The sequence below is a fragment of the Pagrus major genome, chromosome 12 (assembly GCF_040436345.1).
Source record: "Pagrus major chromosome 12, Pma_NU_1.0".
Lineage (NCBI taxonomy): Eukaryota > Metazoa > Chordata > Actinopteri > Spariformes > Sparidae > Pagrus > Pagrus major.
The window spans coordinates 27106278-27126308 of NC_133226.1; the positions used below are offsets into that span (position 1 = coordinate 27106278).

At 44.3% G+C, this 20031-nt stretch overlaps 1 protein-coding gene across 1 annotated transcript in view; it reads left to right on the plus strand.

Moving 5' to 3' along the window:
- The first annotated feature begins 6588 nt into the window (after positions 1-6588).
- LOC141005912 (synaptic vesicle glycoprotein 2C-like) overlaps positions 6589-20031 on the plus strand; it is a 31089-nt gene continuing 17646 nt past the window's right edge. The window contains exons 1-3 of the mRNA XM_073477975.1: positions 6589-7376; positions 16347-16527; positions 19589-19740. Of these exons, the coding sequence (XP_073334076.1) occupies positions 6770-7376; positions 16347-16527; positions 19589-19740 (940 nt within the window). The 5' untranslated portion in view covers positions 6589-6769. The remainder of the gene's footprint in view (positions 7377-16346; positions 16528-19588; positions 19741-20031) is intronic.

Below are 20031 nucleotides of genomic sequence, written 5' to 3' on the forward strand. Positions count from 1 at the left end.
GTCGTTCTCAACATGTTGTCGACTAGTTTCACTGTTTTTGGAAAGGGCATTTGCTGGATTACAGTACATGTACCTTATTTGCAAAATAAGTGTTGGTGAAGTGTGAACTTTGTAGAGCTCTCCGAGTTCTGATAAGTCGTTGGTGAAGATGATCTGCAGCAGCTGTTGTAACCTTTATTATTCTTTATTCTTTACGAGCTCCCCGCCAGCATCCACAGAGCGGTTGCAGCATAAAGATCAGATAACAAACTTTGATTGTCTTTTGTATTTCACTGTTTCCAGTATTAATCAAAATCACAAACTCAAACTCAATCAGCACCATCCTCAGTCTTCCACAGAAAGCTGGTTGAAGCCCTACAGCTGATCGATTTCTCTTTCAGGGTGAAACTCGTATCACAATAAGCTTTGTGATTTGTGATTCCTGCGCTATTTCTGTCGAAGTCCTCACTCGCGTAGCATCTGCTGAGCTTGACGTGTAGTTTTACTCACACGATGTGCATTAACAAATGCTCACTGCAGCCATCTGTGGGCGCCGCAGAAAGCCTGTAGGGCTCTGCGCACACACACCACGTGCATTTACATATCGTCGATCAGTGTGTCGCATGCAGAGCGGGATCTTAAACTGTTGAAATGGCCGTTACCGTACTAAAAGAAGTGTTTTGGATTGCAACGATGTCCTGCAGAAAACATTTACTCCATTTCACCCTGCACAGTTCGTCTTCCAGGGTCCCAGAGCACGCACCTGCAGAGTGCACGAGTGTGTGCATCTACTGTATGTGTGTGTGTGTGTGTGTGTGTGTGTGAGAGTGTGTGTGTGTGTATTTGAGTGATTAATGAATGTAGCTGGATGGCGTCAGCGGGCCATGACAGCACGACTGCGAGGAAATCATTTCTTCTCTCTCCGTGGACTGCTGATTCAGAGCTCGCAGGAATTTTTTTTTGCTGATTGCTAAAATCACATCATACGGGCGCCGTTATAATAACCCCAATCACAGCATCACAGCGAGGGCGAGGGGAGGCGCCATCAAAGAGGAAATAAAAGACGGCCATAAACGATATCAGCTTCCTGTTTACGGGAGGAAAAAAGGCAAAGGTTGTGGGTTGAAATGCCATTCCTTCCTGTTTATCCATATGCATCCCTTTAATAGCTGTATATATGTGTGAAATTGTCACATAGGTCGCCTCAGAAGGGGACCGGACATTTGGACTGGACTTTAAAGAATTATCTCTGCAGCTCAAAAGGCACGGAAAGGTTTCTAAATGTCAACATTAATGACCATTTGCATGAGGAGCAGAACAGTGAGCCTGTCATGAATAATGAAATGTCAACATAAGAGGGATTTCTCTCGTGTTCTGCGTCGCCATCAAGACCATGACTTTGAGATTCTTGGATGAGAGAGAGGAGATGATGGGAGGAGGGGGGGGATTGTCAGTCATGAAGGGGAAACCACAGATCAGCATGGAGGAGGTGAGTCTACAGCAGGATTACACACAGACCTGCCAGCCTGTTACGCATCATTATTCATTTTGCCTCGATTATAAAAAAGTTCTCTCGGTGTTGCAGTGCGGCGGCTTGATTGGCTATTTTCTTCCCGGCCATTTGGTGCAGAAACCCTCCGAGCATATCATGAGGTTTATCACAGAGTTCGACCTTTAGTCTCACACGTCAGGCGCTCAGTCGGAGGAGCTCCGTCACTGGAAATGAGTTTGGGGGAAGTTTGCAAAGAGGACTGTGGTTAGGTGCTCTGTAAATCTGTTTTCAGCAATAAAGAAAGGACGTCTGAAGCTTTTACTGCCATTTTTAATGATATGATATGCAGTAGAATGTCTAGAAATGACTAAACCTTTGCTATATATTTTTGTTGAGTTGTGACTTTAAAACACCTCGTCTGTGAACATTTGTGTCTGAGTCACATCGGATAGATTTTTGTCAGCAGTGGTGGTTGTTTAATGGTGAATTCACCGCCAGTAAAGCGAGTTTGATCGCGGTATCATTTGTGTTTATTTGCCCCAAACAGTCGGATACTTTACTGTAAATTAGCCGTAAACTAGTGTCTGTGTGTTTGAATTCAGGTCAACCTCTGAGTGAAGTCAGCACTCAGCAGAGACTCTGGTTTCTCTGTAACGTTACGTTCATGAAGTAAAGTACATTTCCCCTCCAGCTCCAGTCAGCAGTCAACATTACAGAACAGAAACACCCGACGATGGACGGTCACCTCCGGATCACTGCTGCAGTCAGGCTGATAAACAGTTAATCTCTGAGCTCTCCTCCCATCAGAGCAGAATCTGATGAGACTCCAGGTGTTTGTTCCTCCAGAAGGTCTGGATCTACACCTGGCTTCCTCCTCCAGATTTTCAGAGAACTATTCATCTTTGCAGCTGACGCTTTGTCAAGAAAGCAGTGAAGCATGTTAAGTCATTTACTACTGTTCTGTCTCCAGTTAGCACAGTGTCACATATTGATCACTGACAGGTGATGAAACAAAGTTAGATGAACATCAGCACTTATCTTAATGACTTAAAAACTTGTACAACTGCTCACGTTTTTTCCTCCGTGCGCCAACCAAACTGACCGGCTTCATTGTGGGAGCTGCTGCAGTGTGAATCCTGATAACGACACGTCTTTTTATTTCTCACCCTGAAGCTCCAGGATGGTGAGATTGTTCTCGTTGGCCTGGTGTTTAGATGCATCCGTGACCAGAGGGAGTCGGCGTCTCATCATCTGGCCGAGCACAAACTTAGTTAGAACACATTTCTCACTTCATTTCATTGCTGCATTGCACCAAAATCTGTTGGGCTGCTTTTACGTCGCCGTGGAGTCCTCGACGCTTACGTTCAAATGACAGATCCAAACTGATGTTTTATCTAATCCTGCAGAGCAAAGGTGAGCAGGAACACCATACATCAACCTGCCACGCTGCGCTCAGGCACTTAACCCAGTCTCAACACTTCAGTGTGCACTCTCCACTCCAGGGACTGCAGATACAAATAGAGTAGCATGTTACGCCTGATGTTGAGGAGATGGATTTTTTTAAATGAGCTAATAGACTACAGAGACTACACGGCGGCATTGTATCATCTTACCACCCCTGACATTAGGCCTGCTGTAGACACACCACACACATCTGTGCTGAACGTGTCGATCATCTTTCTATGAATCATTTCGCAGATGATATCATCGCAGTTTCAGCTTGTCTTCTGTTTGAGTCAGTGTTTTTGATGAGCAGATGCTGACAATAACGGCTCCGATCCCTGATACAAGTTCCTTTAAGGTCCATAATAATTCATGTTAAACCACCTTTTTGTGATTTTTGGGCTTTTTAAATTTACATTACTGAAATATTACTCCACTACAAGTAAAAGTTCTGATGTTAAAACAATACTTAATGCATCATCAATTGCAGGCGTTCAGTCGAAGAGGTTTTCCATTTCTCCAAATCTTCAGTTTACAAAGTAGATTACATGGTGTAAAGTATAAGTACAAGTTAAATTACGGACTCATAAAAGTACAAGTACCCAAATAAATGACGTAATTACAGTAATCTGAGTAGGTGTAATTAGTTACTTCCACCCTGCAATTAAGACATAATAATATGTGAAATCAGAAATGTAGATTTTTTTTTGTAGCCACGTCTTCACAGTTTCCACAGCAAGTGTTGTGTTTAAGCAAAAAGAAATGTCTGGGACTTAAAGATGCAAAAAGCGATTCAGTATAACGACGAGTGTCATTCGCAGGTCGCCCAAATACCGACGCCGGTCACCAACCCAACGCATCAGCATCTGATGACTTGGGTTGATACTGTGATCGTCGACCAGCAGCCGGAGGATTAGATAATATAGATGATCCTGTCCATTCATGTTTGCCTTTAATAATAGAGGCAACAGAGGATATTAGATCAGAGTTTAACTATAAAAATGCTTCTTCACATGTTGCAGTACATTTGTGTTTGTTCCTTTATAATTGTCCCGTCAGTAAAAGTGCAGCTGAGGGGCTTTGCAGTGTGATGTGAGGGTCCAGAGCTGGTTTCTCCTGCAGCCATGTTCGGTCCTGCTGACTGCCGGCCGGCTGCAGTGTGGCAGACCTGACGGCTCGGACCTGATGTGTTGACAGGTCGTCTGAGAGGCCACACGAGTGTCACAGTAGAGAGAGCCTCGAGGGGAGTCAGTCATACATGCTGACATGTATTCCCAGCCTCCAGACATGACCCACGAATTCAGTGAGCTCTGACGGGAAACATGGTGGCAAACAGCCACATTTCTGATAATATCTGAAAGAATAATACAAACGAAGACATGATGTCGGCTATGAATTATATATTTCAGTTTAACGTTGCACTGAATCTTTAAGATATTCTGTTGTGCCACATTCACCCGACGAAAATAACTTGAAATTTGCATTTTCAGTGTGAACATCACAATTTCACATGTGATTTAAGTGAACTAAAATTTTAACATCAAGTCCAGCATTAAATAAATCATTCTGTGATCAGAAGAAGCTGCAGCAGTAAAGTGCTCTCTGCTTGCATGCAATGATTGATGTTACTGCAGATGTCTGCAATTTAAATAAATATCGGTAGGTCGCCATTTAGAAAATTAACGTCATAAGTTAGAAGAGCATATTGATACCGCTTTCATGTGTGTGCATTAACTATGTAGCCAGTGAGCTTAGCTTAACATTAAGAAAGAGGAAACTGCTTCCCTGCTCTGTCCGATGAAAAAAATAATCACCTGAAAGATCAATGATTATAAACATGTTATATGTCTTTATGAAAAATGTCAACTTGTGGTTTTACAGAAGGAAGAACAAGCTAATTAAACGACTGATAGATGATATTGCGCTGTGTAATAGTTGTAATGTGGTCTGATGGTAAACCTGGATCGGATGTCTTCTGTCCGAGTGTCCCTGATGATGTTGCAGCAGTAACGTCCTGTGTGGCTGAGAGAGGAGGCGGAGATGAACTGATGCATTTGATCACCTTTTGCAGGCCGCTGCAGTCAGAGACCATGAAGTGCACTGAAGGTTGAGGGGGTCGCTCAGACTTTTTCGTGCTGCTGTTTTTTTCAGCACAATGCAGAGATGTTAGAAGACCTGAGGGGTCATCAGTGATGTGCAGCTCCTGACTGTGGTCCTGTTAATGAGTACAGTAATGAAGACAACCGACTAAAGTCTCCACACCAAGCTTCAAGGTGGCTCCATGATTAGACCTGCTGCTGTCATTGTCATCAGCAAATCAATAACGAGAGAAAGAGCACATCAGTGGACTGAGTACAAATCACTGGAGGACTCCACTTCTCAGTGTTTGTGCCACAGTCCTGGAAAAACTCCAGAAATACTTGGAGTGGAGACGACATGAGTTGTAATTAAATGGAGTTGTGTTCCTGGACTGCAGTTGTTAGTTTGCAAGCTTGGCTGACAGCTAACAGACTGATCACCACTACAGTACGTGAGATTTTTCAAAATCAATTACATTTGTTTGGACTTATTTTGAATCTAATTGGCTCATTGGCTCATTAAAGTAGATGTTTTTTCTCTCTGTATTAAATCAAAACAAGATGAGGCACATGGAGTTCAGCCAGACTGCAGCAGAGTGTTTGATAGCTTTGATGTTGTACTGGATCCACTTTTCAAATTTTAACAAGGTAACAAGGCATTTTATTTATCATTATGTGACAGTATGGCAGAACGAAATGAGAGATTGTTGATCCTTCATGCTGCGCAAAGACTAAACATACTTTATATACAGTTATTTATATAGGAGACAGGTCTGTGTAAAGATGTGGTGGAGACAGGTCAGTGTAAAGATGTGGTGGAGACAGGTCCCTGTAAAGATGTGGTGGAGACAGGTCTCTGTAAAGATGTGGTGGAGACAGGTCAGTGTAAAGATGTGGTGGAGACAGGTCTGTGTAAAGATGTGGTGGAGACAGGTCAGTGTAAAGATGTGGTGGAGACAGGTCTGTGTAAAGATGTGGTGGAGACAGGTCTCTGTAAAGATGTGATGGAGACAGGTCTCTGTAAAGACGTTGTGGAGACAGGTCTCTGTAAAGATGTGGTGGAGACAGGTCTCTGTAAATATGTGGTGGAGACATGCTTTTTGAAAATGATAAGACATATTTGTGGTTGTGCTACAAATATTGGGCAGTTATTTCTCGTTGGACATGATACAAATATTTGTGTTTTTCATATTATAATCAAACGATCACAGACTGAGATCATGAGATAATTTCCAGCTTGGAAATACTCGATGAGTTTTCACAGTTTGTTCTCACTGAATCATTTTCTTTTATTTCCTTCCTGGTTCAGCATTTCCACCTCATTAGCAGATAACAGTTTGTTGTTCAGCTTCAGTTCGGCCGTCTCAGTGTCAAAATGTTCTTTTGAAGTTATTTTCATTGTGCCAGGAGACGCTGCAGTCAAATGTTTGTGACAGGCAGCTTTTCATCAAACTGAACCTGCTTCTCTCTCTGTGTCTCTGCAGGCTGATGGTCCCTGCTGAGCTCTGACAAACGGAGGATCCTTCCAATTTAAGATCAACTGTCTCCATTTCAGCACTGGGCTGCTCCCATCCAATGGAATTAGACATCATTACTTAATCATTAGTTTCCTGGCAGCTGACTGGCTTTCAGCACTGATAAACTGCCTTTAGTCTCGCCCTGTCTGGGAATAGAAGACAGAAAGAAAAAGGTAGCTTAGATTTGTAGCACCTGGTGGATTTAAAGCTCAGGAGAGTTGAATTAAAAGACTTTCAGTGCCAGCTCTCCGCGTGCCAAGATGGATGAAGCACATAACAACAGGACTTCCTTGGTTAAAGGTGCCAAGGACATCGCTAAAGAAGCCAAGAGGCACGCTTCCAAAAATTTGAGCAAAGCCGTTGATCGAGCCTCAGATGAATACTCAACTCATCGCAGCTACAACCGCTTCCAGAACGAGGATGAAGAAGAGGACAACTACAACACCTACGCTCAGCAGGACGGTCGCTACGCTGACAACGCGGCCAACGACGAGGACGGGGCCTCCAGCGACGCCACCGAGGGCCACGACGATGAAGATGAGATCTACGAGGGGGAGTACCAAGGCGTGCCCGCCTACAATGACGGGAAGCAGCGGGACGGTCAGGTGGCTCTGGGCCAGCCGGTTTCTGACAGCCTCAAGAGCCAGAAGGAGCTGGAGAATGAGAGACTGGCGGACGAGGAGGAGCTCGCCCAGCAGTACGAGCTGATCATGCAGGAGTGCGGCCACGGGAGATTCCAGTGGCAGCTGTTCTTCGTGCTCGGGCTGGCGCTCATGTCAGACGGCGTGGAGGTGTTCGTGGTGGGTTTTGTCCTGCCCAGCGCTGAGACAGACATGTGTGTCCCCAACTCTGGTGCCGGATGGCTCGGTAAGGCTTTTCATGATACTGGATTAAGTTTTTAAGTATCCACACATTTCTGAGTTGTTTGTATTGTGACATAGACGCATTATAATCACTGCTGCATCTCACCTGTTGGTGCTTAACACCCTGTCTGGTCCACAGTGGTTGAACATCCGACCAGGCTGCAGTGTTGGTTTTGGTTGCAGGTGCAACAAACAACAAAAACAATCAAGTTTTCAGGCTTTAAGAAACCTCTGGCCTGAAAGCCTCAAATTTACAACAAACAGTGCTAGTCTTCAGTGATTAAAAGATATACTATGAAACATTTCAGCAAATGACTAGAACTTTTTTAATATATTTTGTTGACTCGAGTACATCTTCCCGAATGTTTCCCACAATGTTCAAACGAGAGAAATCATAATTTTACTCAAGGTAGCGGTGCGTTTCAATCGGTCGCTCGTCGCCCTAACTTTCATGGAAACATCAGATGATACTTCACAGATGGAGGAAGCAAGTCAGCGATCGTGACGTGAATAAAACTACAACTCCCATGATTCCACAGCGTCATCAAGCAAAATCTCTGTGATGTCACCTTGATTGAGAGAGCCCTACAGTTGATTTCCATTTCCAAAACCACCAGCCGTGGTAACATCTCGCGTCCATGGCCCATCACGACCTCCTTCTCTCCCTAAAATGAACCTTTGTTGAGAGATTCAACTCGTGTCTGTGCAGGAAACCAGAGAGGAAGACGTTCTAGTTTAGTTTCTCTCCAGTGTCCCCGTTCCTACGTTCACACTTGCTGTGTTTCTAAGTTTCATCGTGTTCGCTTTCAGATGTTTCAGGAGTCGTGTTAAGTTCCTGCTGGTGAAACATTTCCTGATTGTGCTGCTTCACAATAAAAGCTTTGAAATAACAAAATAAGGCACTTTTATTGTGAAGAATTGAAGATGTTTGCCAAGGATTTAATTGAGCTTCTTTGGCGTTGTTATCTGAACCTGCTGCAGGGAGGACGAGCGTTTACAGCCGCTCCTCATCGAGCACATCATCGGTTAAAGACACACCTTCAAGCAGGTAGCCCTGTCACACAGTCAAGACCCTGACTATCTTGTTGGTGAAAATGGATTCTGATCAGTGAAAGTAAAATACATGAGGTGACAGATTGGTTGAAGCTTCCCTGCTAGCCACCAGCTAATGTGTTGTTTGTGACATGCAGAGTCGCGGCGGGCGACGCTGTAATCTCTCTGCGTTCAGAGCTCGCCAGCGGGTTGTCATGGCACCAGGTATTTGGATACATGAGTAGGAGGCGTGTTAAGCTCGGTGGATCTCTCTCCCACGCCAGGGAGAAGTTGTGTGTTTGTGTGCCACTAATCCGTCGGTGTGGTTCGGCTTCATTATTTCTCTCGCTGATATCAAAAATAGCTGCACAGCACTGACCTTTTTTCTCACCGTACTGTCCGTGATTAGTGTTGAATTAAAGCATCGGTGACTCCCCCGTACAGACTAAAAGAAGAAAAACCCTTTTACAACACGACTGCGTGGTTTCATAACCAAACAGACGCTCACCTCGTTTGTTTTGGGGAGCAGGACGGTTTATTACTCACCCAGATTTCACCTGTTTTCTGACTCATCGCTCAGTGGGAGACGGGAGGCAGAGAACAGAAACTATGAGTCATTTTTTACCGACTCGCTCACACACCGCATAAATAAAGGATGTGTGTGGACGCTCACTTGTGGACGTACCTGGAAGAATAGACCCGGCACAATGGGACTGATTGCTGTTTCCACCACAGTTTCCCTGCGAAGGTTGACGAGGCCGGCGAGAGCCTCTTCACTGGAGATCTGGCTGGACTGCAAACAAGAGGGAGAAATGATGCAGAGGTCGTGTTTTCTGCACAATCCTCATGAGCATGAGCATTCATTCTTACAGTTTAGGAACACAGATCTAGCTCTGTGAAATAACATCATATAAACGCGTTATAACAGCCAGCAGACTGTGCAGATTAGGTTTATTTTGCCCGGATCATGTTCAGTTTATTACATCAACCACTGACACAAAAATAGATATTGATCAGGTGAAAGGGGTTTTTCCAGCCGCGTGCACCTGAAGCCGTGTCAGCAGGTCGGCGCTCCTGCAGGGAAGTGTTATGTCGACTCGTTATGCACCAATTTAGACCTCTAAATATATCCGTCTTCACAGTTTTTTGGGACTTTTAAGTCGCACGCATTGCACTTCGGTCAAGCTGCAGGCGAGTAGGAGGACGCTGGCAGGATGTTGATGACTTCCTGTGATGACTGTAGCTGTTTCTGAACGTCTTCATTTATCAGCATCAAATATTTTCATTGGACTTTGTGTTTCTCTTTTTCTGATGACCATATCAAGAATGTTTAAAGGAACAGTCCAAATTGTGATGCTGATGTAAAGTCAGGCGAAGTGTCGTAGTCCACAGAACGTTTCTGGAGCTTCACAGTAAAACAGAGTTGCAGCGTTCTGCTAAACAACTGAAGCAGCTGGAGATGATTTAACACTTAATAAAAAACCAAAATAATCTTAATCCAAGTCACTGGAAGTCTCAAGATCCAAATTTGATTTGAAAAGATGTTATTTACACCCTCAGTGATCGGTTGAGCTCGTCAATCAGCGTCAGACACTTTTAGCTTCGCGGCTACAGTGAAGATTTCAGCCTTAAAAAAAAAGTGTAAATAACATCTTTTCAAATCAAACTGGGATCTCAGGGCTTTCTGGAGACTTGGATTATGTCGGACGAGCTGTATGGAGCTATTTTATGATTTTTTGGGTTGTTTTTTCCATTTTAAATCAAGTCTCCAGCTGCTTCAGTTGTTTAGCAGAATGCTGCAACGCTGTTTTACTGTGAAGCTCCAGAAACAAAACTCCACCTGACTTTCCATCGGCATGGAGGGACAAGATAATGACTGAACTTTCACATTTGGGTGAACTGTTCCTTTAAATTACGTCAATTAATTCATTGTTTTTTAGCAGCATATTCACTGATCATAAGTTAAAACAGACCCTAACATCTACCAGACATACTGTACGCTCATTCATTAGCGTGCATTAAAGCCTTTCCCTCCATAATCTCCTCCACACACTGTTCCCTCTTTTCCCTTTCATATAATACAAAAGGTGAGATCGTGTCCAGATACGAGATCCTCCAGGTTTTCGTCTCCCCGCTCTCGTCTGTCCTCTCCGTTACCCTCCTGCTGTAATCCCTCTCTTACACCCTCTCTGTGTCTCATAGCCATGCAGGCGATCTGAAGATATGTGCTGGAGTTAATCTCTGCAGCATTGTGCTTCACTGCAGTTTAGCCATGGTAGACTGGCTCACGTACCTCCCCAGAGAAAGAGAGGGGGGAGAGGGGGGAGCGCTGCCTTCATACACTTCCTATCAGAGCCCTCCCCCCCCGCTGCTCTCTTCTCTCCACCACATATGGCTTAAATTTGTCTGCGGGTGTTTTCCTGCACCACAGTTAGCATCTCGAGGAGGCGAAACGCGTCCTCGCTCACATGAAGCCGCAGGTGAACACCTCGAGCGTCAGCACGAGGGACTGCGTGGAGCAGCTCTGTGTTACTGATGCTCATCTTTTTAGCCTCGTGTGGCGCAGGTTACTTCACGTGTACGATCACAAACACGTTACTCAACACAATGAATAGGCTCTGCTGCAGGTGAGCTACTTAAAAAAAAGTCCAGGGACAACAACACTTGCTACCAGCTCTTCATTACCTGTCCTCGTCTCTTTTCTGCCTCACAGCAGAGCAGCGGTGCAGAATCTATTCATCCACCGTCCAGGCGGAGAGGACACAGTTCAGTGTGGACGTAAAAACCTGATTGAGTCGTCGTGTTTCTCGCAGGGTGGAGTATTGATTAGAGTCGGTGGCATGAACGAGGAGGTCTCTGTCGTGATCAGAAGTGAAAAGAAGAAGAAGAAGCATCTGGTGTTGTTTCTTCTTCTTCTAGGAGGTTTTTGTGAAGTGTTTTTATCGCCTATAGCACCAACGTCTTTTTCTTTTTGTGCCATTTCTAATGTTAGCATCCAAGTCGCTCGACAGTTAGGCTTAGACACAGTGCTGCTTTCTTGAATATAATTGAAGCTGTTTGTGACGTTTTGCAGCCAACACAGCTCGACCTCCCGAGTATAAAAATACCCTGATCTTCCGTGTTGTGCGGCCCAAAGAGCGTGTGCACTTAAGACTTCTGCCGACCGAGCCAGCTAAATTCAAGTTTAGCACCCGGCTAACTAGAATGGGGATAAAATATTTTAATCTTCTGGTTCTTCTAGACTTTCCAAATGTTATTGGACCAAATGGCTCAAATTTTGACAGAGAAAAGAGTCATTTTCATTTGTGTCGCTCAAACAAATGTATCAACTGTTGTACAGACGCTTCTTTCACAATGTAAGCTTATGGGAAAAAGTATTTTTAGGCCGCAGTGCATCATGGGACGATGTAGTAACACGGTTTGGCCGCTACAAAGCCTGGAGCTCTTCCTCGGGGGCTGGGCTGCTGCTCTGTGTCTGTTATGTCTTGATATCACGAGACAGTTTTTCGCCTCAACCAGAAAATATCATCACGTTTTAATATCGCGAGATCTCGTCGCACCCCTACTAACATCCTGATGATACTAACATCCTGATGATACTAACATCCTGATGATACTAACATCCTGATGATACTAACATCCTGATGTTACTAACATCCTGATGATACTAACATCCTGATGATAAGCGGCCATCATAACGACGACAGCGGGGACGATATCGTTGGGATCACTTTCAGAGTGATTTGACGAGCAATAGAAACACTGACAGCCAATCACAATCATCTGGATTCACAGGAACATCAATCAACTTGATTTTTGGGACATTTTTCTTCAGAATAATGTTACAGGAGTGATTTTAATGTTAGTTTCCAACTTGTTTTATGTAAGATAATTGACGGCATTTAACAAACACTTTTTAGACGGTCTACTTTAATAACTCTAAGTCTTGGATGTTTATGCAACCTATTAAATACTTAACGTATATAAGGCTGCAAACTACACATAAAAAAACTCACTTTTACCTGAAACATGCTGACAAACATCTCAGAAGTTTGTTTTGATGTCCTTTATAACGATCAGCAGGATAACTTGATGCCGACTCAGCCAAAAGCATGAATACAATTATTGTTCACGAGACGACAGCAGAGAACTGAAGAGTTTTGTAAAACATATCCCTCTGTGAGTTTCCCCTCTGTTTCTATGTGCAACATACAGCAATAACAGGTTATTATAGTCCACTTTCCTAAACTGCAGACAGCTTTAGTGCCGTTTACAGATCATTATAGTTCATCAGTGTGGACGCTCACAGCGTTATCTTCATATTTACGATTATAGTTAAAGTTCTCCGTGTGGACGGTCTGTAGATGTAAGATTTTTCACTGGATAAGTGAAATTTGACACTAGAGGAAAAGTCCAGAAGTCGGGGGATCAACAAAGTCCGTCTGAAAGTTGTTGAGATATTTTAGTCTGGACCGAGGCGGTGCTTTGAGCCACGCAGAAAAGTAAAATCATTTCTAAAGTTACTTAAATAGAAACTTCAATACAACTTGGATGTGTTTGTGTGAAGTTGAGCAAAAAGTTAGAAAGATTTGATTATATTAAAACCAAACCATGTGTGTCAGAGGAGAGACTCTTCTGATCTGTTGATGTGAGTGAAGAGCTTCTCTGGTTGAAACTCACCTGGACGACTCTGTGCTCCAGGTTTGTGTACTGAACATGTACAATAGATGAGGCAGGAGTACTTTGACTCAACTCACCAACAGCTCAGCAGGTGCTGATGTAATTAAAGCTGGAGGAGTGTGCTCTGCTCCTCGGGGTCTCCTCTCTCCTCCCTCCTCTCTCCTCCTGTCAGTCACGCTCGGCCCTCTGGGAATCCTCCTCATCTGTTGAAATCCTGAAGCTCTAACAAAATGTCCTGAACGTTCCCGCTGAGGAAATTAGCGCTTCGTTCCTACCGAGTGCTGTCTGGCTGCCTGTGCTCTCCTCTCATCCATGCCTGGACGCCGACTGCACGGCGGCGCTGGGAGAGAAAAAAACCCGAGCAGACGGGCGTCAAGAGAGAATTACACCTGCACAAAAGAGCTAATTACTAAAGAAGCAGAAAAAGAGGTGGCGTGCGTGGAGACCGATGGAGACGCCTGAAGAAGTTAGCTGAATAATCCCAGAGGATGCAGAGAGGAGCTGCACGCTGTACCGTCACAGAGAGCAGACGGTCTGCTGGGAGCTTCACAAGAAGATTAGCACCACAGCTCAGCTGGGCTCAGAGCAACTTCACTCAGATCTGCTACTGAAACTAAAGTCTGTCTGAGTCCAAACAGGACTCATCTCCATACACACCTCTCGCGGTGTCGGACCACAGAGACGGCTGAGGGTTAATGTGCTCAGAGTGAAAACAGTTTGACTTTTATTAAAACGTTTAAAAATCATGTGAATCTTTTTATAAACTGTCCTCGTCAGTCAGAGCCGGACTAAATATAACACATCATTCTGCCCGGCATGATGTCAGATGAACGTTTGCAGCTATTGAATGTAACTAAGTACATTTACTCTTACTTACTTTAACTCTGGACTCACTTGAGGAGCCAGAGCTGTTCAAGAAGTTTAGAGGCTGCTGAGCAAAACTATGCTTATTACCAGTAACAAACCAGTACTCAGGGATGGAATGTAACTAAGTACATTACTTAATTACTTAACTTTAGTAAACTTTTTGCACTTAAGTTCAGTAATTAAGTAAATTTCCATTTTCTGCTGCTTTAAACTTCCATTCGACGACGCTCTGGAGGAAAATGTTATACTTTTTTACTCCACTGTGTTTATTTAATAACTTATATTAAGTTACTAGTTACTTTGCAGATTACATGCTGCATCAGAGCCAAAGTAGAACATTTCTAATTGCATTTATTTGTATCAATATCAGATCCAGACCGACTTCAGTACATTTATTATCAGAAAATTACTTTTTATTATTTGTTTGTGTGAGTGACCAAAGTAATATTTTAACACTTTACTTTTAGTCAAGTATGAAAGTCGTGGTCCACAGAACATGAATCCTCCTGACTGTGACACGCTGGAGTCTCTGTGAAATATCTCCGCAGTTACCTCGGAGACATTTTGTACAGTCATTCATACACATCTCAAACACTGGGGCCACCGTAGGCCGAACGTCCGCCTGTTGTTGGGCCCAAACGTGCACGCGGCCGGACAGTTAACGAGTTATTGCCTCCAAGCTCCGCTGCTGTTAACTAACCTTCTGTAATTTACATAAAAGCCCTGCAGGCTTCAGGCGGGCCGAGGTTTTTAAGGTCTGACCTGAGTTTGAACCCTGAAAATCCAATCTCAGGAAAGATTCATGCTGCGTCTCCGGTGCACCATCACCCCCTTCACCCCCATCACCCCCATCACCCTCCCCCTTCATTACAGATACAAACCCCAGTGTAAGGGCAGCCATAAAAACAAATGAGCTGCTGTTAGCGGACAGCATCGCGTTCAGGAGCACTGTTTGTTGTGCAGCGACACCGATCCAAAGATTGTGCAGGATGTTGATATTCACGTTGATATTTGTGAGCCGGCAGCGCTGCAGCCTGCTCTGTACATCCTGCTGCCTATAGGAGAGCCTCTCTGCAGCGGCTGTCACCTGTAATGAATCACCTGCTCTCAGCATCATGTCTGCGCAGCTTGATAAGACCTTCTACTTTCAGCGTATCTGTCCCATCACCTCAAACACAGCGAGGGAGGAGAAAAAGAGAAAAGGCTTCCTCTCCTCCGTCTGCGTCCGTTCATCCGCCGCCTCGTCAAACAATCCCATCTCCCCCTCCACAGGCATTAGCATTTTTATTAGCACGTAGAGAGTAAAGTGGATTATTTACTGGCCTGACATCCCTCCCACCCTTCTCCACCAACCCTTCCTTTATGCCGCATGTTGCCGGGGACAGGAAGAGAAATGACCCCGGCTTCCTGCAGAAAAAGCAGCAGCGAGAGACGAATGTGGACTTTAAAAGAAGAGCGGCGAGGTCAACGACTGCTCAGTTTCCCCCACAGTCACCCAGAGACCAATCAGACGGCAGTAAACCACAGTCAAAGCTTCAGTTTACCACAGAGATGTGTGTTTAATAAAGACATATTATCATATTAGAAACATGAAATACGAACATCTCAAGAGAAAAGACGTCTCAGCAGCTGAATCCTTTCACACTCGAGTTTTAAATGTGATGTGGTTCCATCGTGTTTGTTCTCAGACACACTGACCATCGTAATTAGAGTCAGGAAACGGCACAAACACTTTCAGTCCGGTCCAGTTGATCTACAGCGTCGACTTAATGGACTCCAGCTCTGTGTTTTATACACTCTTTGGTTGTGTGTGACCTCTCAGCGCTCTGTCGATAGCCGGGAAAGTAACAGAGGCAATTTCAGTGCGAGCTCTTTGTTACTCCACCGACACACCGCTTAATGCTCCAGCTGATGGGAAGCAGCCCTGTGTGTGTGTTTGTGTGTGTGTGTGTGTGCGTGTGTGTGTGTGTGTGCGTGCGTGTGTGTATTTTAATATTTACAACATTAATGAGGTAATAATACAAACTTTTCTCCATCAGTGAATAAACAAGCTGTTCTCAGAGGAAAATATGGACCAGAACACTGTTTGAAGCTGGAAAGGTGGCAGGGTCCGCCACATATAAACAAAGTAAAACAATATAAACTATGTTGTCAGTTTGTTTATTCAAAGAGCCGATGAACATCTTTCTCTGCTCATTAACATTTCTTCATCTAAACTGCAGATGTTGATTAAAAAGCAGCCACACATTTAAAATATTGTTTGAAATAATGTAACAGTCAGACTCTGTCAACAATATTGTTTCATATTTTGTGTTTGTTTAAAATGAGATGACAGATTGTGAGATCATCTGATTCTTGACTTGAAGTCTAAATGTCTTCATTGGCACTGTTTCAGGCAGCATCGTGTATCTGGGGATGATGTTCGGAGCCTTTTTTTGGGGCGGCCTGTCGGACAAGCTGGGCCGTAAACAGTGCCTGCTGATATCCATGTCCGTCAACGGCTTCTTCGCCTTCCTCTCCTCCTTCGTCCAAGGCTACAGCATGTTCCTCCTCTGCCGCATGGTCTCCGGCTTCGGGTGAGTTGGCTCTCTACTTTCCATCTCTTGGTCCTGACTGAAGCTCCTCTGAGGGCTCCAGCCTGATCTCTCTGTTCCTCTGCTGTGTCCCCCCCCTCTCCTCCTCCTCCTCCTCTGAAGTCAGAGCACATGACAAGAGGTTATTCTGACTGCCTGGCGCCGGCCCGTCCTCGTGGGGGAGAGGGACCAAAGCAAAACCAAAACGTTTGCAGAAATGAGCGGAGGACAGTAAATGAACATCTGTCTGTTTTAGCGCTGCTGTGGTCTGCTCGGCTGCCCACGTCTGAGATGAGTGACGTGTCCTCACATCTCAGCGATCTGACGTCCCTGCTCATACATGACTTATTAAGGTCGCCTCGATACCAAACGTCAAGCCGGGAAATTATGCAGAACCAGGATGATTAAAGGGCTGAGACGAGCCCTGGGTGTCGATTTCTTACGATATGTTTTATTGTGAGTTTTGGGTGAGACTGAGGTTGATGCTTTAGGATCATTTTACATACATTTCCAGGAATAAGAACTTGTTTAATATCCTCAAGACTCGATTATTGCAACCCCCTTTATTTCAGTATCAACCAGGCCTCTACACACAGTCTGTCCTCCAGCAGAAGTTCAGATACTTGTGTAAAAACAGACTCTGGTAAAAGTAGAAGTGCTGATTCAACTTGTTTACTCCAGTAAAAGTAATAGAGTACAGGCTCTGACATGTACTCAGAGTATCAGAGTAAAAAGTCTCCCTCTGAAGGACATTTGTGGTCAAAGCTAACTGAAGCTCACGTCAGATTAATATAATTCAAAGACTATTAAAGTTAAAGGTAGAGTCAGTAGGATTTGTCCCAGCTGTTCCTGAACGCACCACAAAGATAGTTGATAGTTGAGTCTCATTCCCAGGACGTCAAATAGCCACATGTTGGGTTGGTAAAGCGTCCCGAGCAGCAACAAAGAGAGAAAATAAGAAACTCTCTGCAGATACGAGACACTAACACGCCTTTTCTCCCCATTCCAGCCTCCCTCTCTGTCTGTTTACGTCTTTGTTTCGTCTCGCTGCGTCTGCCGTGCGTGATGTGCTCTGATAGGTCGACATCAGTCTTGTGATGTTGGGAAGGCGGCGTGCGATGACGCCAAACAACAATAATCCATAATTCACCTCAAATGCATCAAAGTAAAGTGACGAGCCTGTTTTGAAGCTGTGAGGAGGAGAAAGTTCAGATGTTTGTGTTCAGATGTAGAGAGGGAAAGTCTCAGAGATACTCAGGTACAGCACAGATACCTGAAACATCTGCTGAAGGACAGTACAGATACCTGAATCATGTATTGAAGTACCTGCTCTTGCCTCCAGCTACATTACAGGACATCTACGGCCCTCAGATCTACAGATAAACCATCCTACAGTCTCGTCCGATCGATCTCGTTATGAGACCAAAATGTGTCTCCTGTAGTCGAGAATCCTGAAGTTTATCTCCGTATGATCCGGGTCCAGTTTGTCGTCAGTAAATCAGTGCAGTCGTCCTGGTTTGCACTCAGCTCACTTGTGTTTAGTTACAGTTGAATCAGCACCAGAAGCCTCTCGTCTAAAGCAAACTGCTTCTCCTTTAATGGCTTTGCTTAAATTTTTAATTAGTCACTTTAGCTTTTATTTCTGGATCTGTATGCAGATTTATATTTATGTTGGCGGTAAAAGAGATTTACGATCTGTTGAATACATCACAAATCTGCCTGAACAGATTTCTGAGGGATTGTTGTGTTTTTCATCTTTTTTACAACTTTAATCCTGGAGAAAAATGATCCGGCGTCAAGTGTTTGGTGGAAGTTTGAGTAGATTCAGCCTTTTTTTCATTAAGATTGTATTTACCTCATTAACTTTGCTGTGATAATCCGTCTCAAAGAAGAGAAAAGGGGGAGAAACAAATGAGATTCATACTGAACGTTTGTCAAATCGTTCCTACAGTCCTGAACTCAACATGAAGTGTGTGGGAACAAATTACAATTAAAGACAGTTCATCATTAATCTGAGAAACCCTTACGAGGGACACATTTATATTGAATACATCAGAATACACACACACAAGCTGTTCAGTATTTGTAACCGTGTCGTCCTTTCTGAAACACAATACGAGCAGGCAGGCAAAATCAATCCTCGCTGCCCGACTCCATCCTCTCCACCAAACTCTTCTTTTTTTTCACTACAAATCAGTTCACAAACAACCTGGACCGAACATTTCTTGGACGTTTCTCTAACGTGTGTTTTGGTGACGAACGTGTGACGTGAGACACGTTGTGTGAACAGTCCATCGGTCCAAGTCATCATCACCTTTGACCTCCTCGTCCGGCTCACTGTCGCTGATCTCTTCAGCTTCATTTTCAGGCACAATAAAGCAGAAAAAAGCTCTAAAACCTGACTGTTCACCACCTGCCCAGCACCAAACAACAGACTCCTGTTTTTCTTCTGATTTGCACATTTTATAAAACTGTCAAACTTCTGGACGATGTCACAGTTTGACTTTTGAAACACCTCATAGAAAATAATTAAATAAACCAACACGCAGCGTTTCCTCTAAAGCTGCACACACACTGAAAATACAAATAGTTTTATGATGTTTTATGACTCAGGCTGAACGAGCTCCAGAGCCTCGTTAGCTAAGCAGAGAATGAATGTGCAGCAACAATGGAAACATCAAACCTCTGCCAGCACAGAGCAGAGGTATCATCAGTGCTTCACGTTTGAACATCCTTTTTAATGTGGCTCTCTGCTGCAGTCCAGCTCGGCTCTCATCTCTTCATTCACTCACTTCACAGTTTTTAACCATCAAGTTTTTTTCCATCCTCCGATCTGTTGTTGACACTGTGGAGCTGCGAGCGTCGGTGCCGACACAGATGGACCGACTGACTCTGCTCGACACCTCGCTGACGGTCCAGATCGCAGCAGCCACACCTCTCATTAACACAAAGTCACGACTGCACATAACATGAGACGGTCTCACTGTAATGAAAACATATGTGTTTAAAATGAAGGTGAGCATCTGAAGTGTGCATAACTAACACCAGGAAACTGTCTCTGCAGGATTGGTGGAGCAGTACCGATAGTGTTCTCGTACTTTGCGGAGGTGTTGGCCCGGGAGAAGAGAGGAGAGCATCTGAGCTGGCTGTGCATGTTCTGGATGATCGGAGGCATTTACGCCTCGGCCATGGCCTGGGCCATCATCCCACACTATGGTGAGTAAACTGTCGGACCCTGCCAAAAGGATCTTCAGCAGCGAGAAGTCTGCAGGATATTTCCAGCTCACGGACAGAAGCAGGTTACTCACCACATGAGGCTTTAACATCTGTATGAGTGACCTCACCTGCGCTCGACATGCAAATCTGTACGAGGACAAACAGAAACAATGTTTTTTACACAAAGAAAATAAATATTCTTAATGTAGAACATTTGCTGAATTTACAAGAAGGTCCACATAAAGAAGAATCTGTCAGAGACAGTGTTTCACAAAGTTTATAAAGTTTCTC